Below are 23,396 nucleotides of genomic sequence, written 5' to 3'. Positions count from 1 at the left end.
TTCCAAAATAGAAAATGGAAATTAAAAAGAAAATATTTTTAGAGTTTGTAAAATATACACATTTTAGTAAATAATAAATAACATTACTTAAATAATAAATTTTGATTTTAAATTTCTTTTTCATAACCTTTTAATACTTAGTTTTTCATTAATTTATTTCTGATATGTTTTATTGATCATGCATAAATTCATATTTGAGAGCCTTAAAAAATTAATTTATATATTAAATTAGATAAATAGTTGCATAATTAAATATAAAATAATTTTTAAAATATAATAATGAAAACATAATTGATGACTTTCTGGATTAATCATAGCATGCTGTCCACGTAAAAACACCACACCTTACGAAAAAATTGTCATAGCTATTAGGTTCGGTTTCCTTACAATTTTTTATTTATCGACCATAATTAAATTACAATTAAACATAACATGTTTAGTATAAAAATAGAAATACTTAAAACCATCTAATTATCATATCATTATTTTATTAAATTTTCGTTAATTTTAATTAAAAAGAAATAAATAAATTATGAATGTATTTGAATAAGGCCAAATATAGTAATAGGAATAACAAAACTGGTCGCTGGTTTTTTGGTCCCAAGAGTTAGGTTTTGGTCCCAAGAGTTAGGTCTTGGCTGTATGGAAAATGTAAGATGGTCCCAGTCCGTCCTGGTTTTTTCATTAGTGGTATTTGTTTTTTACGAAAAAATTATTAATCAATTTTTAAAAGTTTTATATTTAACCTAAAATATTAATATTTTTCCACTACGGTACATTTGTTGGTATATAGTGTAGGTTGTAACTCGCAACACCAAATCTGACTCGATAACCCATTCCAAATGTTAAATTTGGTAATATTAAAACTGTTGTTTATTTATTTTTATTGAAGTTTAAACTTACACGCTTCATAAAAACCACAAAAATATATACACCTCATCTATGTATAAATTATCAAACCTCATCTATGTATAAATTATCAAATTTATCTTACAACGGTTCAAATTGTTAATTAATATATTTATGTTTTGATTATTTAATTTAAAAAATTATAAACTAATAAAATAATAGCTTTCTTTATCGATCTCCGACACTAATTATTAAATTGACTTGACATTTTTCTACTCTTTAATAGATACATATCTATCGTCAATTGAAGCTTCCTAATCAGACTTTTTAAAAAAAAAGAATTTAATAATTTAATAACTTAAATAATTTTTTTTAATAATTCAATAACATTTTATAATTTTTAAAATTACAAAGATGAATTTAATGCTGTTAATCGAATCTTATAGGAGAAAAAATAGTACGTGGTGGCCACGGCCATGAAAATCATACAGGATTGGTCGCAGCTGTATAAGAACCTCTAAAAACTCGAGAAACTTAAAACTAGTGCGCCAAATCTCTCATCGAATTTAAGGCGTTCACATGCAAACAAACAATCACCATAACTACTTTAATTTAATCGTAACGCGGCAAGTCTTTGTTCTTTTCTTCTTTTACTTTTTATAAATGTTTTTAAGATTATAATCTTGCATGATAAAAAGAAAAAAAAGAAGCCGAAGGATTAAGGCCAGAACAACAATGGCGTTAGCCGCTACATACAAAGTAGTTCTCGGCTCAATAGCCTTTGCAATCTTCTGGGTATTAGCTGTTTTCCCTGCCGTCCCACTTTTACCAATCGGAAGAACCGCCGGGTCTTTACTCGGTGCCATGCTTATGGTTTTATTCCGAGTAATAACCCCAGATGAAGCTTACGCCGCCATTGATCTACCAATCTTGGGTCTTTTATTCGGCACCATGGTCGTTAGTGTTTATCTCGAAAGAGCCGATATGTTTAAGTATTTAGGTAAATTGCTTTCATGGAAAAGTAAAGGAGCTAAGGATTTAATCTGTAGAATCTGTTTGGTTTCTGCGATTTCAAGTGCTTTTTTCACTAATGATACTTCTTGTGTGATATTAACTGAGTTTGTATTGAAAATTGCAAGGCAACATAATTTGCCTCCTCACCCATTTTTGTTAGCACTTGCTTCGAGTGCTAATATAGGTTCTTCGGCTACTCCGATTGGGAATCCACAGAATTTGGTGATTGCTGTTCAAAGTAAGATTTCTTTTGGGGATTTTCTTGTTGGGGTTTTGCCGGCAATGCTGGTTGGTGTCTCGGTGAATGTTTTGATACTTATAATTATGTATTGGAGATTGTTATCTATTCATAAAGATGAAGAAGATGGGACTGGTGAAATCGTGGGTGAAGATGATGTGAGTTCACATCGGTTTTCGCCGGCCACAATGTCACATATTTCAATTTCGAATTCAATGGATCATGTTCAGATCTCTCCTAATAACATTAATGGAAGTTTAGCAACTCACCTTGACAGCCTTAGGAACCGAGTCAACTCGGGCGATCAACTTGAAATCGAAAGGTCACCTTGTGGTTCGATTGATACAAATGATATACCATCGCCGCCTCAGTTTTCAGAGGAAAAAGAATCAAAAACAGAGCATTGGAAGAACAAGATGTGGAAATTATGTGTTTATTTAGTCACTATTGGGATGTTGGTTGCTTTGCTTATGGGTTTGAATATGTCATGGACAGCCATTACAGCATCATTGGCACTTGTTGTTCTTGATTTTAAGGATGCAAGGCCTTGCTTGGAAAAGGTTTCTGAATTAAAATTACAGAGTGGGATTTTAAGTTTCGATTTTTTTTTTTTTGAATGATTAAAAAAGGTTTGCTTGTTTTATTTTATGAGCAGGTATCGTATTCGCTTTTGATTTTCTTCTGTGGAATGTTTATTACGGTGGAAGGGTTCAATAAAACTGGGATTCCAAGTACTCTTTGGAACTTTATGGAACCCCATGCCCAGGTCGATCGTGTTTCCGGGGTTGCGGTTTTAGCTATCGTTATTCTTCTCCTCTCCAATGTGGCTTCCAACGTACCAACCGGTAAAATATATTCTACTTTTTTTTTAGAAAGGATAAATATTTGAAGTCTTATTTATCTGGAATTTGATAGATTACTTAATGGATCGATATTGTCTTCTGGTAAAGTTAATGTCTTGTCTCTGATTTGAAGAGAGTCCAAATAATTAAAATTGTCTGAAGAGACAGTAGGTTCATAGAGTAGAAACGTCTTATTAGATTAGACCATATATGGCTTATGATCACTTATCATAGGCGTTCTCGCTTTGTGAACTTATCATATCTTAAAACAACCTTAAGAACTCAAATTCTCCATAGAATCGTGAGATAAAACTTCGGCTTGACCCAGAAATAATATCGACCTGTTAAGAGGTTTATCGACTCTGAATGAACAGTATTTTCAAGGGCTTCTTAGGAAAGAATCACTCTTCTAAAAAAAACACACACACATATATATATATATATATATTATTAAATTTATTGCCTACAAGATTACAGATTTTTTATATAAATTTGGACAAGTTTTGATGTTAGTCTTATATTTTGACAAAATTAGAGATTTAATCCCTATACTTAAAAGTAAAACAATTCAATCCTCATACCATTTTTATTTAGTAATCTTAGACCAATCATTGTCTTCGTTAGTAATTTTAATTAAAATTTGTTAACATAACATGTTTACTTCTCATCAATCATATTTATGTTCCATGAAGAAAGTTAAATCATCATGTCAAACAGGTAAATTTTGATAAAAGAATACTTATAATTTTAATGATTAAAATAAGATTTTTAAATTCAAAAATAGTAAGAGTTAATGTTTAAGTTTTAAAAGTACACTAAATCTTAAATTTTATAAATTACATCAACTAACAGCATATTTTATAAAATTTTGTGAAAGTACAGTAACTAACAGTTTCTCTTGGCACTAATATATATGTATGTTCTTTAGTTCTGTTGCTTGGAGGGAGAGTGGCGGCATCAGCCGCGGCGATATCAGCAAGTGAAGAGAAGAAAGCATGGCTGATATTAGCATGGGTGAGCACGGTAGCCGGAAACCTGTCGTTGTTGGGATCGGCGGCGAACTTGATAGTATGTGAGCAAGCTCGTCGAGCACCACAACTTGACTACACATTGTCTTTCTGGAATCACCTTAAATTTGGAGTTCCTTCTACGCTTATAGTCACTGCAATTGGTTTGACACTTATTAGATGATTATTACAACATAAACAGAATTAACTATAAATTGGTTAAAATATGTCATAAACATATGCACTTTTTGTAAACTTAAAATTTAGTAATTTACTTTTATTTTTAGGAATTTAACTTAAAATTTAGATACACTGTTAAAATTATTTTATTAAATTCAAGTCCATTATAAATTTATTTTTGAGTTATATTGCTAACAAATGCATTTTTTTCAAATTACAAAATGTCACATTAACAAATTTAATAAAAGAATTAACAAATGTTAACAATTGAATTTGCATTTTGAAATTTTAAAAATAGAGAAACTAAATTCTTAAAAATAAAAAGTACAAAGACTAAATATTAAATTTATGAAGATCATAGGAAAACATATTTTAAACATTATAAATTAGATTTGGGATGGAAATGGGAATTTTTCTAAACAGTTTTATAAAAGGAATATGTAAAAATTAAATGTAGCTTTAGATGAAATGATAAAATGAAGATAATAAAGTTGTTAATTTTATATAAAAATATAAAAAATAAGAATACAATTAAAATAATGAATTTTTGATAATTTTATAATTGAATTGAAACTCAACTAATGATGAGACAAATTTTGAGAATCCATGACATTCACTTGATCAAGAACTATGAGATTTTTATTATTAAAAAATTCAAGAATAATATTGTATGATTTTAAATTCAAAGTTAATCCAATAATTTCATATAAGTTTAATATTCAAATCTCAATATTTACGATAATTTTAATTATTTATTAAATCTTTATTTAAAATTTGATTTTGTTTGTGCATATATAACCATTTTCATATGCCTGGTAATAACTAACAAGTAATGAATGGGTGATGGGTGATGGGTGAAAGTATAATAGAGGTTTTTATATTAAGAGTTGTATTGTATTTTATTTTCTCAACTTAAAAAATAGGTAAATTAGTCCCTATATATTAGATCAAATAGTAAATTAATTCTTTTGATAATTTTTTTTCATTTCTACTGTTTAAAACTAGTCCTTTTACAAATAGATGAAAATTTTACCTTGCTCTTTAATTTAACATATAAAGATAAATTTATCTATTTTTTGAATAAAAGACAAAATATAACTGAACGGTCTCTTTTATTAAGAATTTTATATTATTTTCTTTTTAGCAGGATATATTTATTTATTTATTGGATGGTTACAGTCTTCATTCATTAAGGTCCATCCAAATAGTTTAATATATCTATTATTAAGTTTCCAATAAAATTATATTAAGTTTCCCAGTTGCTTCTTAAGGTCCAGATCTGATCTGTGCCTTGAATAATTGCACTCAAGACGAGAGTAGATAGATCTTGCGTCGATTACTCATTAAATTAGTGAAATGAGATTGTCACATTTCAAGCCCTTATTAATTAAAACCATAAACACGATTACAAAATATAATACCATAAATATGGTAAAAATATGGTAAAAGTTTTTATTAGGAGTTATATTATGTTTTGTCTCTTATACTAAAAATATGTAAATTAATCATTTTACATTAGATTAAAAAATAAACAGGTCATTTCTATTAAAAATTTTATTTATTTTTACAGTTAAAAATTAACATAATTAATTTACTTTTTTAAATAAATAAAATAAAATATAATTCAACTCTTAATACATACTCTATTACACTTTTATCCAAAATTTTCACATTTGAAACCTCATGTCCCTTTCCACATTAATTGGCTTGCTACCTCGAAACCCTTACTAATCCTTAGAAAATATTTTATTAATTATTTTATATATAATTAATTAATTTTTAACAATTAATAGTCACTTAATCACTAATAATTTTTGTTATATTCAACTATGAAAAATTATAAAATAACCCTTCTTTCTTTTTTACAAAATATTTAATATTTATATATTAATTTTGTTAATTTAACTTATAAAATTAATTTGACTATTCTTTAAAAGAAAAGGACAAAATAAAATCTAATTCTGAATAAACAAGCCTTTATGATATTTTTATATAAATTTAAATTATTAATATATGTAAAATATATATCATCTTTATGATATTTTATATAAATTTAAATTATTAATATATGTAAAATATATATCATCTTTATGATATTTTATATAAATTTAAATTATTAATATATGTAAAATATATATCATCTTTATATATTGAAAGTAATTTGTATTCCATACTAATTTTATCAGTTCATTAAAAAAATAACACAAAATCAACGAATAGCTGGATCTTATCCAGGATGGAAAGATGAGAGGCAGGCTAAATTGCTAAAATACGTGTGGGATCATATTCTCATTTCTCAGTGTAAAAGCTGAATTCCAGTAAAGGGATTTATAGTTCATGTCGTTTCAATTCAACTGCTTTGTTTAAAGTTGATAAAACCCATCATATTAAACCTTGCAGTTTCTTTGATTTGGAGATTTCCATGGTTTTTCTCTGATCTTTTTTTTGCTAAAAGATGGCTATGGCAGCTTATGTGAAACTGATTCTAGGTTCAGTTGCCTTTTCAATCTTCTGGGTATTAGCAGTTTTCCCCACAGTTCCATTATTACCTATTGGAAGAGCTGCCGGGTCTTTATTAGGAGGTATTTTAATGGTCATTTTTCAAATCTTAACCGTCGATCAAGCATATCAAGCCATTGATCTTTCAATCCTTGTTCTTCTCTTTGGAACAATGGTGGTGAGTGGATACCTCGAAAGAGCCGATGCGTTTAAGTATTTGGGTAAGTTATTAACATGGAAAAGCAAAGGTGCTAAGGATTTGATTTGTAGGATCTGTTTAATTTCAGCTATTTCAAGTGCTTTGTTCACTAATGATACATCTTGTATGGTATTAACTGAGTTTGTATTGAAAATTGCAAGGCAAAATCATCTCCCACCACAGCCATTTTTGCTTGCACTTGCTTCAAGTGCTAATATTGGATCCACTGCAACACCTATTGGTAACCCTCAAAATTTAGTGATAGCTACTCAAAGTGGGGTTTCTTTTGGTGAATTCTTAATTGGGATTCTCCCTGCTGCTATGGTGGGACTTGTATGTAATGCTTTGTTGCTCATTTTCATGTATGGTGACTTGTTATCTGTTAAGAAAGGTCAACAAGATTCAACTGTAGCATTTAATGGTGATGGTGTCGATCACCAATTTTCACCAGCTACAATGTCACATGTGGAAACGACAAATGTGGACTCAGTTCATCATGAAAGTCTTAGAAACCGAGTAAACTCGAAGCAAGCAATGGGCGCGGCCGAGGTTCCTTGGTCTTTAAATGGTGCTTATTGGGACCATAGGAACCAAAAACTATGGAAATCATGTGTTTATATTGTTGTTGTTGGAATGTTGGTGTCTTTGCTTATGGGTTTTAATATGTCAGGGACTGCCATTACTGCAGCCCTTGCTTTAATGATTCTTGATTTCAAAGATGCTGTCCCATGCTTGGAGAAGGTAAAGAAAACAACAATATTGAGGTAAAAGTACCATGAAGGTCCTATAAGTTAAATTGTATTTTAACTCAAATCTTTGTATATTAGATAAAAAGGTAAATTAAACTTTTCTGTTATACATTTCTATTATTTCTGCTAAAAATTCCATCAATTTCTACTATTAAAAACTGTTAATGTGTAGAAACTAATTTGCCCATTTTTTAAGTAGAGGAGGCAAAATACAATTTAACTCCTAATACAAGAACCTCCATGGTATTTTTACTCAATATTGACACTTATTAATGTTCTTTGTGTTAATTGCTTGTTTGGGGTTTTAATTTCTTCGTTTTTTTGTAAACAGGTATCCTACTCTCTTCTAATATTCTTCTGTGGGATGTTTGTGACAGTCCAAGGGTTTAATAAAACTGGAATCCCTAGTGCTTTATGGGAATTAATGGAACCTTATGCAAAGATTGATGAAATCAGTGGAATAGTAGTTCTTGCACTTGTTATTCTTGTTCTGTCAAATTTGGTCTCAAATGTGCCTACTGGTATGTTGATTTTTTCTCTTTTATGTGCTCTGCCTTCTTTTAGGTAAAAGTATTATAAAGGCTTTTGTACTAGGAATTTATTGCATTTTGTCTAGGGGTGTGCGAATTTCAGGGAAAACCGAATTAATTCAATTAACCGACTAAATTCGGTTAATCGGTCGGTTAATCGAATTAATTCGGTCGGGGTCAGTTAATAATTTTTTAAAAATTCGGTTAATGGTTAATTCAGTTCGAAATCGGTCGGTTAACCGAATTTAATAAATAATATTATAATATATAAGTATTCGATCGGTTCGGTTAATTTTCTGGAAATATAAATTAATCGGTCGATTAAGTCGGTTAATTTTTTATACGTTTTATATTTGTTTTAACCAAAAATAAAAATATATATATAAATTTTGGTTAATTAGGTTAACCGACTGAATTAATCGAAAAAGTTCGGTTCGGTTAATTTTTTTTGAAAAAAACTTCGGTTCGGTTAACGGTTAAAGGTTTAAAAAGGTCGGTTAATTCGATTAATGGTAATTCGGGTTGATTAACCGGTCGGTTAACCGATTGAACACCCCTAATTTTGCCCCCTCTATTCAAAAAATGGGAGAAATTAGTCCTTATATATTAGACCAAAGAGCAAACTTGTCATTTTTGTTACAATTTTTATCTATTTGTATTGTTAAAAACCAGTATGCCTAACGGAATAACTAGACCGTGAAACATGACATGCCACGTTGACATACAATGATCAGTTTTTAATGGTAGAAATGAATTAAATTTTTAACAGAAAGACCAATTTTCTCTTTGATATAATGTACATAGACTAATTTATCTTTTTTTTTAGTAGAAGGAACAATCTTGATTGTTTTACCCCTTATTTAATGTGAGTTTTTGAGCATTAGAAATGTATCATATTTGGAACATATGGGAACTCTTTACTCATTAGCCTTTCAAGGATTTGTCTTTTGGTTCAAACCAAGGATCACTAACTCAAGGTACCTAGTCCAATCGGTACTTGTGTTGTCAGTCATCGGCTCGAACTAAGAGAGGCATACTTGCGGGTGACAAACCCTTCAAGGAGCTCAAAGAAAACAATATGATGTGATGAACTTTTTGTTTGTTTCGAATCATTATTTGAAGCATGTTTCTCCTGTGTCAGTTCTGTTGCTTGGGGCAAGAATGGCGGCATCGGCAGCATTGATATCAACAGCCTACGAGAAGAAAGCATGGCTGATTTTGGCTTGGGTGAGCACAGTGGCTGGGAACCTGTCGTTGTTGGGATCAGCGGCCAACTTGATAGTGTGTGAACAAGCTAGCCGTGTTCCGAATCTGGGTTACACTCTAACCTTTTGGAACCATCTCAAATTTGGAGTCCCCTCGACCCTTTTAGTCACTGCCATTGGCTTGTTGCTCTTAAAATCATAGCACACAGCATTTAAAATTTGATCATTGAATTTGTTAAATATCACCTTACTAGGAGTGTTTGGATATTAATATTCTTTATTTATATATATTTGTCATTGATATTCATGTCAAATGAACCTATCTCAATTTCATAAGAGTTAGAATTGACAACATAATAGCTTGAAGAAACAATTGATCAATTGATGTCCAAAACCACTAAAAAATGTACAAAATCTATTGTTGCCTCCCATAGTGGCAATTGCTCCAGATGAAGTAAATCTCCATCACCTGCTCAAAATAAAGACATATATTACTTGGACTCGGGTGTCAGTTGGAGAATTTGTTTTATGATACGAGTACTTTGAGAAAAGTGAAAAGTTAGAGCAACTGATTACCTTTTGGATAACTTGAAGCTGGTTTAGAAGGAACTACAACTGGACCATCTATGGTAGCATCAGGCACCATCTCCTGTCTTTCTTCATCACCGGATACGGTTCAAATGTGAGAATGGCTCACGGTTCACTTTCGGAGCAGTTTTAGCCACTTCTGGGACCCCAAAAACATTCCAGAATCTTAGTGTCTCATCCCCTGCAGCTGATGCCACGGTGCACCCATCAGGGCTTTGAGCCATGTAAAGTACTCTAGACGTGTGACCAGTTAGCTCTGCCATCTTCACCATCGATGGATATTTCCAAAGAGTTAATTGGTTCTGAGTAAATCCATGAGAACTCAATAGCTCCCTCTCATTCTTGCTCCACAGCAATGAGCAAACCTGAGAGCCGGTGTCAACTGAATTCAAGCATGCACCAGTGTTTGTGTTCCAAAACTTGATGGTTCGATCGCCGCCACCTCCACCTGTGGCCAGCAAATTGCTCTGGAAAGGGCACCAGGCAAGGGCTTTGACAGCTGAGGTATGCTCCTCCAACCTGTGTAGCCATTGAGTTTGTGAATTTGAAGATGCCATGGACCTATCCCATATGTGAACAACATTATCATTGCCTCCACTGGCTAGTTGTTGCCCGGAAGCCGACCATTTCAGCCCACAAACCTCTTGCTGATGCCCTCTGTAAGTTACGACAATATGGGATCTAATTCTCACATCGTTGTTAACAATCTGACCATCCATTCCTCCTGTCGTGAGGATGTGATTGTTCCATGCCATTGAACCCACTCTTGATCTATGACACCCTCTCAGAGTACGCAGCTGCAGCAACAAACAGAAAGATTAGTATCAGAGTAAACGTTAGAAGAACAAAAAGGACAGGCTGCAAATAAGTCTACAACATCGAACCTGTCGGTTGGAAGCCGAATCCCATAGTTGTACTTCGGAATTGTTTAAGCCGATGGCAATATGCCGACCATCAGGAGCCCAACTCACACTTGTTACTGGTCCATTTTCATCATCAACTGTGACAAGTTCTGAAGTAGAACTATCTGAAGCATCCCACAGATAAACAGTGTTTCCGAGTGCTATAGCTAGTACATTGCTGCTGCCCCAATCCAATAAGTTCAGGTAAAAATCGTCAACGAGATCAGGAGCATCCAATGTTCTCTCAGAGCTCTGAAGAATTGGAAATCGCATCATATTAGAGTCTGTTGAACCAGAATTTTCTGAACTAACCAAAATATCCATATAGTGCTGTACTTACCTGGGGAATGTGTCTTCTCGGTTTTGCGGATTTGGTCGGATGAACTGAAGTGGTTGAGTGCTCGGAAGGGAAGAGTTCGACAGGTGCCGGTGGCTTGTTCTTGAAAGCCAAGATTCGGGTACGGTTCATGTTCAAACTCTCAGCCAGCTGCTTCCTGTAGGCCTCCCTGGCAGGTGAACACACTGTTTGGTTCTCTTTTATCTTCCTTCCATCGGTCAGCATGTAATGTGCATAATCAAAGTCCATTGCTGAACGGTTTGGTATGAATCTATCCATCTAAACAATAACAGTAAAAGCACATTCAATTTCAATGTCATTACAAACTCTAATTTATCAATTAATTCAAAGCTGTTCTTTTGTGATGAATCAAAAACAAAGAAACTCCAGATTTGCAATCATTAAAATTTAATAAAATAAGTAGAAATATTTACATTTTCTTTAGAATTCTTTCTGGAGAGAAGCTGTTCCTGAAGTGGGCATCTAGATTGACCCTTCAAGTTTGAAAAAGATTTCAAAGATCCTGCATCCATAATATTAGAGTATCCAAATATATATATATAAAATAAAAGAGAAAGAAACAGAAAGCAATAAAACTATTTAGCAAAATCCAATATATATATAATAATAACCCAGAACCTGCAAAATTCAATCTCAAAATTTAAAAGAAATAACAATAAACAAAAACAAAAACAAAATCAAATGGAAAATGTTATAGACAGAGAAAAAAAAGATTAGAGAGATGCAATGCGATGCGATGCGAGAGGAGATGGAGACGTTGGGGCGAGAATTAATTGAAGATTAATGGAGAAATCGATGGAGTTTATATAGTGAACGCCGAAAATAAGCAGAGGTCTTTGTATTTCGAGTACTTTTCTAATCTAGGTTTTCTTATGGAAGGCGCAACGGCTATTTCAAGAAATATTTAGGGTTTATTTTGGAGAGGGGCAACGGCTATTTTTTTTCTTTTAAACAGGTAGTTTTTTTCTCAAATATAGTTTTTTTTATATTTTGTTATTTTTTAAAATATTATGTTTTTTTCCTGGAATTTAGACCCTCGACATCCTTAGAATATAATGAGTTGATACTATGTTAATTTTGATACCAATTAATGTCGATATTGTTTTTTTTTCAAAAAATCTTATAGAAATTTTGTACTTGTGATATGAATTTGACTTGATAAACTAAATATGAATTTGACTTGATTGACTAACCTGGACATCTTTGAATGCCAAAGCTAAAAATGAGAATTCATAGGAAAATCATTATTAGAAATACAAATAAGATAACTAGTCTAAAATATAAGTGATAGAGATTTACGAGAGGAGGTGTTCAGTTTGTTGAAATCACATTAAATTATGATGTTATCAAGGTCATGGTATTTGGACACTAAAATTAACAAGTTCTTAATCAATATATATATGCGGAGGTTGAAGATGTTGACTATGGATACGAAATTTACAATTGTCTGCTTACAATAAGGCTTCCAAATTTATAATATCAATTGGAGATTCCCAAATTTTAATATTTTTCTATTCAAGAGTTGGTGATGACTAAGATGTAGGAGATGATGCATTTAATTGAACTGAACCAATCTTATAGCCTACTACACCCATGGTAGTAGACATTCAAAGGTTAGAATGATGTAATATTGTAATTGAAATTGGGATAAGCCTTCGATCTCTGGTGGCATATATTCAATGGTCTAATAAAAATGGTCAGTTTAACATTACTTCTAAGAAACACTTTTAGGACAGAAAATACTTTTAAGATAATAATATTGCTAAACAAGATACTTTTGAACTTTTTAGAAATGCTTTTGGGGCAAAAAGAAGTTTCGCAAAGACACTTTTTTAACCAAAAACAAAAACAAAATTTTTTAATTTTTGCTTAAAAATACTTTTTGACCCAATAACACTTTCGAAAAATAATGTTAAATTAAGTTGAATCTCACTTTTTCGAACCCCCAACATTTTGGTGATGACTTCAAAGAAATGGAAGGATTTGAAGCGAAAGTCGAAGTTGGTGTTAAAGTGGACAAAGCTCCGAAATTCCTATATATCAAGCACCATCTTTCATGCAGATTGAGGGCATAACTTTTGAAAATATGCCCATCAACTCCTTACATTCAATATGTCTATGTTACTATATAATTACAAACTCCGCCTGGGCCAAATATTTCCATTAAAAAGATGCTAGAGTTAGAGCCATCAATGGGATTGAATCTACACGCCAAAGTACGAGGTATCTTGAAACCTGCAAATGAAAAAAATCTAGACAACATTTATGAAGAAGAAATAATGTTAGATAATTCAAAGGTAAACGGTTTGTTGGAGATTGTGATCTTCAAAAATAAGTTGTCTAAATGGCGGTCCAAGAATTCGTCCATGATACATCATCTATTCCAACCATTCAAAACCATGTAGAAATTTACGGTAACATGCTTTCGTGGGACTATACAGAGATAGCCACAAAATTTGCGGTACGGGCCATCGAATGGTGTGAAATTTATGCGTATAATATGTTCATCCGGCAAATGTCAATCGCTTTCCTATTGAGATTATTGAAGGCTGCTGAAAATGTTATTTTTGAAATAAGATTTAGTAACTAAATTGGTAAGGATGTTATTTTTAACATATTTAATCTCAACTTGTAATATTTTCTTGGTATTAAACCAATTCATTTTGTTAGCAGAATAAATTCAAGAGTAGGAAACAATTTCACTAAGAAGTTGAAAATATAATGTACATATAAACATGGGAATGAACAATTTTATCCCACAATCCCTAACTCTGCACACAAAACAAAGATAACTCTGCACACAAAACAAAGAACCCACCAGGCCACCACCATGTTATCACCGGATACGGTTCAATTGAGAGAATGGCTCACGGTTCACTTTTGGAGCAGTTTTAGCCACTTCTGGGACCCCAAAAACATTCCAGAACCTTAGTGTCTCATCCCCTGCAGCTGACGCCACGGTGCACCCATCAGGGCTTTGAGCCATGTAAAGTACTCTAGACGTGTGGCCGGTTAGCTCTGCCATCTTCACCATCGATGGATATTTCCAAAGAGTTAATTGGTTCTGAGTAAATCCATGAGAACTCAATAGCTCCCTCTCATTCTTGTTCCACAGCAATGAGCAAACCTGAGAGCCGGTGTCAACTGAATTCAAGCATGCACCAGTGTGTGTGTTCCAAAACTTGATGGTTCGATCGCCGCCACCTCCTCCTGTGGCCAGCAGATTGCTCTGGAAAGGGCACCAGGCAAGGGCTTTGACAGCTGAGGTATGCTCCTCCAACCTGTGTAGCCATTGAGTTGGTGAATTTGAAGATGCCATGGACCTATCCCATATGTGAACAACATTATCATTGCCTCCACTGGCTAGTTGTTGCCCGGAAGCCGACCATTTCAGCCCACAAACCTCTTGCTGATGCCCTCTATAGGTTTCAACAACATGGGACCTAATTCTCACATCGTTGTTAACAATCTGACCATCCATTCCTCCAGTTGTGAGAATGTGATTGTTCCATGCCATTGAACCCACTCTTGACCTGTGACATCCTCTTAGAGTACGTAGCTGCAGCAACCACGGGGAAGGTTAGTGTCAGGCTAAACGTTGAAAAACGAATAGCTGCAAATAAGTCTATAACATCGAACCTGTCGGTTGGAAGCTGAATCCCATAGTTGTACTTCGGAATTGTTCAAGCCGATGGCTATATGCCGACCATCGGGAGCCCAACTCACACTTGTTACGGGTCCATTTTCGTCATCAACCGTGACAAGTTCTGAAGTAGAACTATCTGAAGCATCCCACAGATACACAGTGTTTCCGAGTGCTATTGCTAGTACATTGCTGCTGCCCCAATCCAATAAATTCAGGTAAAAATCGTCAACGAGATCAGGAGCATCCAATGTTCTCTCAGAGCTCTGAAGAATCAAAATAATAATTATGATCAGTCTGTTGAACCAAAATTTTCTGAACTAATCAAATTATGCATAACAAGCTCTATTTACCTGCAGAATGTGTCTCCTAGGCTTTGCGGATTTGGTCGGATGTACGGAAGCAGTTGAGTGCTCGGAAGGGAAGAGTTCAACGGGTGCCGGTGGCTTGTTCTTGAAAGCCAAGATTCGGGTGCGGTTCATGTTCAAGGTCTCAGCCAGCTGCTTCCTGTAGGCCTCCCTGGCAGGTGAGCATACTGTTTGGTTCTCTTTAATCTTCCTTCCATCGGTCAGCATGTAATGCGCATAATCAAAGTCCATTGCTGAACGGTTTGGTATGAATCTATCCATCTAAACAATAAAAATAAAAGCACATTCAATTTCAATGTCATCACAAACCCAAATTTATCAACTAATTCAAAGCTGGTTTTCTAAAATCAATTTAAGACACCATGGATTCGATCATCTAGAATCCTTTGTGTCAAATTGAAACCCATAAATCAAGAACAAGAAAAACTCAGATTTGCAATCATTAAAAATTCAATAAAATACTGAATAATAAGTTGAAATATTTACATTTTCTTTAGAATTCTTTCTCTGGAGAAGCTGTTCTTGAAGTGGGCATCTAGATTGACCCTTCAAGTTTGAATAAGAATTCAAAGATCCTGCATCCATAATATCAAAGTATCCAAAAAATCCAAATATATATAATAATAAAAGATAAACAGAAAGCAATAAACTATTTAAGATCCTGCAAGAAATAGTTAAGTAAAATCCAAAAATATATGTATACAATATACTAACTCAGAACCTGCAAAATTCAAATCAAAATTAAAAAAGTAAACGAAAAAAGGATCTAATGAGAAACGTTAGCCAGAAAAAATTATTAAAGAGATGCGATGCGATGCTAGAGGAGCTGGAGATATTCGAGAGAGAATTGATTGAAGATTAATGGAGGAATCGATGTAGTTTATATAATGAATACCTAAAAGATAACAAGCGGAAGGTTTCGTACTTCGAGTAATTTTTTAATCCGAATTGAAGGACATATCTAGGGTTTATTATGGAGAGCAGCAACGGCTAGTATGGTATGCGGCAACGGCTAATTTTTCTTTTTAACTGGTATCGTGTTCCTTATTTGGTTGTTTTCTTTTCTCTTTTAATTTAGTTAATAAAATATAATATTTAATGGATATTTATTAAATAATATGAAAATAAAATTATTAATTTTTATTTTTATCTGTCATGATACAAATGAATTTTAATATCTATTACTATATATATATAAGATACATTTGTGCACCGTAAAAATCTGGCCCTAAGCATCTGACACGTGTACTTTTTTTAAAATATATTTCTCAACTAAAGGCTAGGAATTTGTGGTTGTGTGAAAGCAGCAGGCTTGGCCCTTTTTTCTCCCCTCAACTAGGGAGTAGGGACGTTTGGTAAAAGGAAAGCGGTAAAAGGAGATGGAGAGAATGAGAAAGGAAAATAATTTTTGTTTTTATTTTTATATTTTTATTATTTAAAAACATTGTTATAATTGTCGTATTATATTGTGTTTACATCATTTTAATTACTTTTCAAATATTGTATATATATCATATATTACTTCACTTATTATTTTGTATAAATTATTCACGAATTTTATGTTCATATTCATGATCTATATTGATATGATTTTAAATTATTTAAATAATGTTATAATGAGTTTGAAAAAATAAATCTTAATTTATAACCTATTGGTTGGGTGTTTAACATTTCCTAGAAATAATCTAACAATGGTTCTAGAACCAATTTATGGCTTAGAACCCTACATATAATAGTGCATGATGGGCCTGAACCTAAATACGTAGTCCTAGGGCAATTATACCAAAGCCACATTAGCAAAAACTCAAAGTTTAAATCTGTAAAACACTTTGTTACATTTCGATCACATATCATCAAAAGGATGAATATACAACCAAAAACGATCCCAGTAACTTGATGTGGCCTAATGCCTCAGGCTTCTAATTATCTAGCCTTGTCATTGAGATTTGGCCCCTGTAATAGACCTTTCTAACAATTAGATACTTGGAAGATATAAAAAAAAAAAATCACAATTATGAAGTTAAAGTTTAAATCAGTCAAACATCTTAACTCATAAGCTAATGGCAGGCTGGCATGTTCTGGTAAGCCAATAAAAGTTTGAAAATTTTCCATAACAGAACATCAAAAAGGAATATGCAAACAAAAGGCTCCGAGTAACCTGACATCGGCCTAGTGGTCGTATCGCATAAAGAAATGGTTCGGACTTCTATTTGTCTTAGCCTAGTCATTGAGATTTGGGATCACAATTCTATTTGTCTAGACTTGTCATTGAGATTTGGCATGGTTCCTTCCCATAATTCAGCTAGATCCTTCCTTAACCATGAGATAAAAAATATAGGTCCCAGCGTTGAAGGTACCTGTGTAAAATTACAGGATTGAGGATATAATGCCACAGAAGAACCCGGGAAAAACAATTAAATATTATTACCCGTTGAATGTAAACCGCATTGGATATTGATAAAGTAGTTTGATAAGAGTGATAACAAAGTACCTGGTAAAGAAGAGCAGGTTGAGGTGAGTGAGTCAAAATGCCAGCTGTGACGGCGGTCACCAATCCGATAGCATACCCAGGAAGGGCATACCATATATAGTTGTTCCCCTTCAAGGAATGCAAATCTAAAAGATTTACGGTGTCGCTACTATTTCGATGATCAAAACATAGGACTAATGCTAGAAGCATGGCGGGAATGGCCTACATGAACATAAAATGAAATTAATCAGAACCTCTAATGATAAGGAAAAAGACGGAAACTAACCGGCAAAATAGTGTAGAACTGGCAAACAGTGCTAGAATGTTATTCACAATATGTCACATGCATAAGTTGGGAGTGCTTGTCGTTACAAAAGCATGAATTGCAAATAGTTTATGGTTGGTCCACAGGTACACAGCACTGGTATTCCTTGTGCAAGTATCATCTGCACACTAAGATTTGATTGAGAGGACATGTTTGTTCATCTAATGGCAATCATGCCGGGAAAAGGGGCAGTAAGTAATAACAACAAACTTTTCAAAGCTCAAAACTAGACCTCACAATATCAGACATGATACAGGAAAAAAGGAACTACAAAAAACTTATAAAACATGACATGAATGCATGAACATGGAAAATCTATATAACCACAAATTATTAACATGTCAACACAAGAAAATACATGAACACGAATACTCGAATTACCAGGTTTACTTGAAATGCACCTTAATATAGATACTAATAAATGTTTGCCCGGTAACAAAGAACAACACAGACATGCAAATATGCAAGGCACCGAATGATATGTGACATGGGCAAATAAAGAGAATAATGAATTGAATACATTAACTCTAAACAAAAAAAGGTCTCATTGTAGGGAATTCAATAGTATTGCACCGGTAAAGTTGCCCGTAATTACTGCTGAAGCAGCATAGCAGACAGATATCTGAATTATTCTACATATTCATTCATGAAAAATTGAGCTCAAAAATATGAGATGCAACGATGACGGCTAATTTCATCAAGTAAGACACCTTCAAAAGGTAACAAAAATTACTTTGGAGATACAGACGATAATGCTTTCATACCATATCACCAAGACCAAGTATCATGAAGTCTGCTGTATTCCCAGCAGGGGATGCACCACCCCACAAATTCCTTGGAAATACAATCTTTACAGGCAACTCTAGCATTTTTGTTATAAATTGCAAGCCAGGAAGACTCAAACTATTAGCAACCATGTGAACCGGGTTTGATGCTTGCTTTGTCGCCACTGATACCATGACATTAGCACCAAAAAATCTTTCAGAGAAGAAAACCCAGAATATGTCATACACAAACAAACATACAAGAAACATTGCACATATTTTAATGTTCGGAAGGCGGACATGACTCACAAATGCAACACAGAGAGAGATCCCTAAAAAATTGTTCAAAATCCAATGACCTGAAACAAGCCAAGTGGCAACTATAAAGATGCATGCCAACAACAATAACCCTTGTATTCTTGTAAATGACTTCGAACAGCATTGAGACAGAAATGGGTCAGCGAAACCGAATTGCGATTTCAAGTAAGCAACATGAGGGGATAGACAGAAGAAAAGGGATGAAACAGAAGCGATAGCCGTGAATGCAGTCAAGAGTTTTGAGACAGACGAGAAAAGGTAAAACATCAATAGCAAGCTGCAGGAGCTCATTACTGGGATCATTAGAGCTTGGGACCTATCTAAAGTAATTGGTGCCTCCAACAAGTCACGGTTCCGCTCCATTTCTTTCCCATGATTCAGAGCACGAAATGCAGATCCAAATTTTACAGCCACCGCCGTAACTATAAGAGTCATAGGAGCAGGTTCAAGTAAATATAAAAGCTTCCATAAAGATTCCATAACTAATCATGTATGCTCTTTAAGCGCATAAACCAAATACAACACACGATGAGCTCAAAGTTGCACAACCTCCCTAATGAACACTATAAGCAGAGAAATCCATGCAACCTGCAAAACAGTGCCAATTCAATAACTATTAAAACACTTAAAAACAGATCGGTAGCTAAATCAAATAAAATTGATGCCGCCCTAGCCAATATATCATGCCTTACAGGTAAAAGAATAACAATTTAAGATAAAATGGAAAAAAAAAAAATCAATTTCACTTCAGAAGCCATACTTTAAAAATAAAAAATCGAACAAAGGTCGTCTATAAAATTGCAACCTTAGCATCCCCATTCTGTTTAATCCTTTTTGAGGCAACATTCATTCCTCTGATTTTGCATATAAAATCTGAAAAGCCAAACAGAGATATGAAGGAAAATATGCTCCAAACAACCACCTAAAATCCAAAAAATTTAACTGCATACACGTCTTAAAGATGTAAAACTAAAAAAACTTAATTATAATTCAAACAAATTTTCTTTAAACACACGAAGCCCCAAATCCACATTAGACCTAATTCAATTGCTTAGCTTAGTTGCATTCAACTACGACTACCATTCTCGTCGAGAAACAATTAAACTTACATTTTCGTTTCTGTTTTACGTCGATGTAAATAAAATCAACTCAGAAACTTAAATTCCATACAAATCAACATACAGAGAAGTTTAAGATGAAACGAACTGATTATTACTCAAGAAATGTGCAGACAATCTAAGGCTTACAAATTTTTATGAAAAAAAAATAGTAAATAAAATATATTTTTACATGTATGCATATTCTAAACCCCCCAAAAAAAAATGTACAACAAAAATTTGATCTTCGACGATGAGTAAAAGGACAAGGGAAAGAAACATAAATTAGGATTAAGAAAAATAATGAGGTAAGATTATGGAGAAGATATTTTCGTTAAGGACTAACCTTGGACTTGTTTTATTCACTTCGACAGATTTTTTTTTTTTGTTGTTGCTTCGATGATGGATCAATTGAGTAATGTTTGGTGAAAAAGGTCATCATGCATTGAGCTTGGGTGGCAAGTGTTTTTATTTTTTATAATTTAACATGATCTTTTATAAAGCAAGATTTAGTTGTTGAATTTCATTTTTTAATTTTTGGAATTTCGCAGTTTTTTTTTCAATTTAATCGTTGAATATAAATTCTATAAATGTTTAATGATGTTGTATTATGTGATTGTATCATATCATTTATTTTTATATTTTGAAAATTTTAAATTTTTAAATTAAAAATTAGATTTGCCATGAAAGATTATCATACCTTCACAATATCTAAATTTTGAGATCAAATTAAAAATATTTTATCAAATTCTAAAATTATTGTGGATAAAAAAATAAAAATCTAAGTTAAAAATTACCAAATTTGAATACTCATATATAGCAAAGATCCCACGTAATGAATACTACCCTTAGTCAAATAATATAAATCTCAAACCGAACAAACAAAGGTAGCTATGGTTATATCTAAAAAATATATATATATTAACCAGTAGTTGAGGGTTTGATCTTCAAATTGGGTATGAGCAGTTTTAAAACTCGTGGCCAGCATCTATTCCCTTAATAAGTCTATAAAATACGGAGAATTAGTTATTGGACTCGCTCCAATAGATACATTGATAAATAAATAAAAATTTCATGTAAAATTTTAAAATTCATTGTTAAACATTAAAAAATGCATATTTTGTAAAAATTCTAAATCAAAGTGAGAAACTAACTCTTGTTGAAATATCTATACTATAATAAAATTATTAACCGAGTTGGTATATAAAATTACATATTAAATTAAAATTTATGTATAATTTTAAAATTCTTTAAAATTAAAAATGTATTATTTTATAAAAGTTCTAAATTGACATCAGAAATTTTTCTTAAAATATCTATACTATTAATAGAACTCATGATTGAATTGGTATAAAATTACATATTAAATCAAAATTAATATATAACTTTAAAACTTGTCCTTAAATATTAAAAAATGTATTATTTTATAAAAGTTCTAAATCAAAGTGAGAAGTTAATTCCTATCAAAATATCTATACTATTAATAAAACTCCTAATTTAATTGGTGTCATGGGTTAACAACGTCTATATTATTAATAAAAATCCCAAGTTAATGCCACGAACGGTTAGGAAAGTCTAATATACCATATCATTAAATGATTATTATTTGGATGTTTTTTTGTTTTTTTTCACAATTTTATATAGTTTTAAAACAAAATAGTTAAAAATAACATTTCAAGGAATTGATCTCATATTTAATGGATTTATAAACAAATATTTTATCATTATATCAATAATATTTTTTAATAAACTTTAAAAAATTAACTTCCATCCTCTCAACAAAATTTGAGTGTATGATGACTAATTATATATTATTCTTATCTACACATTTATGTTTTAAATTTATAATTTTCATAAGCACACGTGATATTTTTTAATTTTAATAAAGAGGAAAAAACGGCTTTTTAATTTTAATAAAGAAAGTTTGAAAATAAAATTTATTAGTGTAAGTTTAATTTACCTACTTTTGTTTCTATGCATTTATTTTTATTTTTATTAATGTTTATTTGAAACTTGCTTCAATACCGTACTATATATTGTGGACTTATTTTGGTTGTTAAGCATTCCACTTTTAACGATAATTTCTTTTTACATTTAAAAATATTCTTAATTTTAATTTTAGTACATGTTTTAGCTTATAAGTTAGTAATAAATTAGTTTAATTAGTAATATTTAGTCATATTTATGACTTAATTTTAGTAAAGAGAATGAAAATTTTAGTTATTTTGAAGATGTATTATTTTTACAAGAGTTATTTTTTAATTTAAGTTTAAATTTATATTAATTATTTTTATTTTATGTTTAACTATTATAATACATATATAATAAATATTTTTTATGTTATTACAAACAAAATGTATTTTTTAAGCTTTTATTTTTATAATTTGTGCACGTTAGTAATTTGGACAAAGCAATATTTGTCGCTCGCATAGAGAGAAAAGAGCCAAAGCAATTGAAGCATTTGAGAGCTAGAATGCTATAACTTATCCCTCCCATGAGAAAGAAAAAGCATTTAGATCTGCATTGTAGCTATAGCAACAAGGACCAAGGATGGAGTCGTGTTAAAACACAAATAAAAGGTGCTCAATCACTCGTTCCAAGACAAGTGCATTGATTCCTAACAATAACTGCACTCTCCAAGTTGACAACTATCAACTCTGCAAGACAAATCACAAAGAAGACAAAAGGTGAGAACTAGAGTTAATCTCAAGCTTAGTAAAAGGCCCACACCTCCAAATGGAGGCAAGAACAACAGCCTAATCGCCCAAAACCATTGACTTCGACAAGTCAAATATAGTGGCAGAGAAACAATGCTGAATGAGTTAAAAAAAAAAGCAAACTCCAGCCAAACTCTCCCTTAAAAAGATGAAAGAATCCAAAATATGATGAAAAAGTCGAAATAAACCCATTAGTTCATTGAAAGAGGAAAACAACGAACCAATCGCACAAGCGATGTCAACAAGGCAATGTGTTGCTATTAAAGAAAGAGGAGGTTTTAGAGAGGGTATCAACTACAGATCTAAATTATTCATTATTATTTTTTATACAATGCTTATTTGTACTCATAATTCATCTTTTAAAAATAGAAAAAATAATACTTAAATAAAATAATAATGTCAAATAAAATAGTGATAAATCCACTGCTAGTAAGTTTGTAATTCAACCCAAATTCTCATTTGATACCATATTTTTGGATAAAATATAAAATAATTTTTTATGTGTACAAAGAAATAAATAAATCACTATACGCC

General features: G+C 32.0%; 5 protein-coding genes across 9 annotated transcripts; 2 read left to right on the top strand and 3 right to left on the bottom strand.

The window, feature by feature from the left end:
- The first annotated feature begins 1,339 nt into the window (after positions 1-1,339).
- On the top strand, positions 1,340-4,252 carry LOC108457515 (silicon efflux transporter LSI2-like). Its single transcript, XM_017756632.2, has 3 exons — positions 1,340-2,661; positions 2,757-2,946; positions 3,872-4,252. Exons 1-3 carry the CDS (start codon positions 1,537-1,539, stop codon positions 4,132-4,134), a joined length of 1,578 nt encoding a protein of 525 aa, XP_017612121.1. The 5' UTR covers positions 1,340-1,536; the 3' UTR covers positions 4,135-4,252.
- Positions 4,253-6,283: 2,031 nt separating this feature from the next.
- On the top strand, positions 6,284-9,626 carry LOC108456784 (silicon efflux transporter LSI2-like). The gene is made up of 3 exons (XM_017755448.2): positions 6,284-7,569; positions 7,909-8,098; positions 9,249-9,626. Exons 1-3 carry the CDS (start codon positions 6,586-6,588, stop codon positions 9,512-9,514), a joined length of 1,440 nt encoding a protein of 479 aa, XP_017610937.1. The 5' UTR covers positions 6,284-6,585; the 3' UTR covers positions 9,515-9,626.
- On the bottom strand, positions 9,616-12,077 carry LOC108456786 (cell division cycle 20.2, cofactor of APC complex-like). Its single transcript, XM_017755453.2, has 5 exons — positions 11,574-12,077; positions 11,143-11,418; positions 10,785-11,054; positions 9,889-10,697; positions 9,616-9,781 (listed from the first exon to the last, which is right to left on the bottom strand). Exons 1-4 carry the CDS (start codon positions 11,670-11,672, stop codon positions 9,975-9,977), a joined length of 1,368 nt encoding a protein of 455 aa, XP_017610942.1. The 5' UTR covers positions 11,673-12,077; the 3' UTR covers positions 9,616-9,781; positions 9,889-9,974.
- A 1,744-nt stretch (positions 12,078-13,821) lies between these two features.
- On the bottom strand, positions 13,822-16,217 carry LOC108456785 (cell division cycle 20.2, cofactor of APC complex-like). 3 transcript variants are annotated; one of them, XM_053020907.1, is made up of 5 exons: positions 16,067-16,217; positions 15,658-15,892; positions 15,157-15,432; positions 14,800-15,069; positions 13,822-14,719 (listed from the first exon to the last, which is right to left on the bottom strand). In XM_053020907.1, the coding sequence occupies exons 2-5, from the start codon at positions 15,754-15,756 to the stop codon at positions 13,997-13,999; spliced, it is 1,368 nt and encodes a 455-aa protein (XP_052876867.1). In that variant the 5' UTR covers positions 15,757-15,892; positions 16,067-16,217; the 3' UTR covers positions 13,822-13,996. The 3 variants fall into 3 exon arrangements, with proteins under 3 accessions (XP_052876867.1, XP_017610941.1, XP_017610940.1); XM_017755452.2 differs by having other exon boundaries at positions 15,658-15,746; positions 16,067-16,216; XM_017755451.2 differs by having other exon boundaries at positions 15,658-16,217.
- A 947-nt stretch (positions 16,218-17,164) lies between these two features.
- LOC108457499 (signal peptide peptidase-like 1) lies at positions 17,165-20,613 on the bottom strand. 3 transcript variants are annotated; one of them, XM_053021072.1, is made up of 5 exons: positions 20,492-20,605; positions 19,854-19,921; positions 18,731-19,636; positions 17,663-17,863; positions 17,165-17,528 (listed from the first exon to the last, which is right to left on the bottom strand). In XM_053021072.1, the coding sequence occupies exons 3-5, from the start codon at positions 19,526-19,528 to the stop codon at positions 17,412-17,414; spliced, it is 1,116 nt and encodes a 371-aa protein (XP_052877032.1). In that variant the 5' UTR covers positions 19,529-19,636; positions 19,854-19,921; positions 20,492-20,605; the 3' UTR covers positions 17,165-17,411. The 3 variants fall into 3 exon arrangements, with proteins under 3 accessions (XP_052877032.1, XP_052877030.1, XP_052877031.1); XM_053021070.1 differs by lacking the exon at positions 19,854-19,921 and having other exon boundaries at positions 20,492-20,613; XM_053021071.1 differs by lacking the exons at positions 19,854-19,921; positions 20,492-20,605 and adding an exon at positions 20,158-20,356.
- Positions 20,614-23,396: the final 2,783 nt, after the last annotated feature.

The sequence above is a fragment of the Gossypium arboreum genome, chromosome 11 (genome assembly GCF_025698485.1).
Source record: "Gossypium arboreum isolate Shixiya-1 chromosome 11, ASM2569848v2, whole genome shotgun sequence".
NCBI lineage: Eukaryota > Viridiplantae > Streptophyta > Magnoliopsida > Malvales > Malvaceae > Gossypium > Gossypium arboreum.
Note: the sequence above shows the minus strand (reverse complement) of the source record. Positions and strands in the feature narration are given on the sequence as shown.

Excerpts from the sequence above, each read along its gene's own strand:
- LOC108456786 (XM_017755453.2), bottom strand. The coding sequence starts at position 11,672 with ATGGATGCAGGATCTTTGAAATCTTTTTCAAACTTGAAGGGTCAATCT. Across the intron at positions 11,419-11,573 it reads GAAAGAATTCTAAAGAAAAT|ATGGATAGATTCATACCAAA; the intron begins GTAAATATTTCT and ends GTTATTGTTTAG. Across the intron at positions 10,698-10,784 it reads ATTCGGCTTCCAACCGACAG|CTGCGTACTCTGAGAGGGTG; the intron begins GTTCGATGTTGT and ends TTGTTGCTGCAG.
- LOC108457515 (XM_017756632.2), top strand. The coding sequence starts at position 1,537 with ATGATAAAAAGAAAAAAAAGAAGCCGAAGGATTAAGGCCAGAACAACA. Across the intron at positions 2,662-2,756 it reads CAAGGCCTTGCTTGGAAAAG|GTATCGTATTCGCTTTTGAT; the intron begins GTTTCTGAATTA and ends TTTTATGAGCAG. Across the intron at positions 2,947-3,871 it reads GGCTTCCAACGTACCAACCG|TTCTGTTGCTTGGAGGGAGA; the intron begins GTAAAATATATT and ends TATGTTCTTTAG.
- LOC108456784 (XM_017755448.2), top strand. The coding sequence starts at position 6,586 with ATGGCTATGGCAGCTTATGTGAAACTGATTCTAGGTTCAGTTGCCTTT. Across the intron at positions 7,570-7,908 it reads CTGTCCCATGCTTGGAGAAG|GTATCCTACTCTCTTCTAAT; the intron begins GTAAAGAAAACA and ends TTTTGTAAACAG. Across the intron at positions 8,099-9,248 it reads GGTCTCAAATGTGCCTACTG|TTCTGTTGCTTGGGGCAAGA; the intron begins GTATGTTGATTT and ends CTCCTGTGTCAG.
- LOC108456785 (XM_017755451.2), bottom strand. The coding sequence starts at position 15,756 with ATGGATGCAGGATCTTTGAATTCTTATTCAAACTTGAAGGGTCAATCT. Across the intron at positions 15,070-15,156 it reads CTAGGAGACACATTCTGCAG|AGCTCTGAGAGAACATTGGA; the intron begins GTAAATAGAGCT and ends TTGATTCTTCAG. Across the intron at positions 14,720-14,799 it reads ATTCAGCTTCCAACCGACAG|CTACGTACTCTAAGAGGATG; the intron begins GTTCGATGTTAT and ends TGGTTGCTGCAG.
- LOC108457499 (XM_053021070.1), bottom strand. The coding sequence starts at position 19,528 with ATGGAATCTTTATGGAAGCTTTTATATTTACTTGAACCTGCTCCTATG. Across the intron at positions 17,864-18,730 it reads TACTTGGTCTTGGTGATATG|GCCATTCCCGCCATGCTTCT; the intron begins GTATGAAAGCAT and ends ATGTTCATGTAG. Across the intron at positions 17,529-17,662 it reads AACCTGCTCTTCTTTACCAG|GTACCTTCAACGCTGGGACC; the intron begins GTACTTTGTTAT and ends AATTTTACACAG.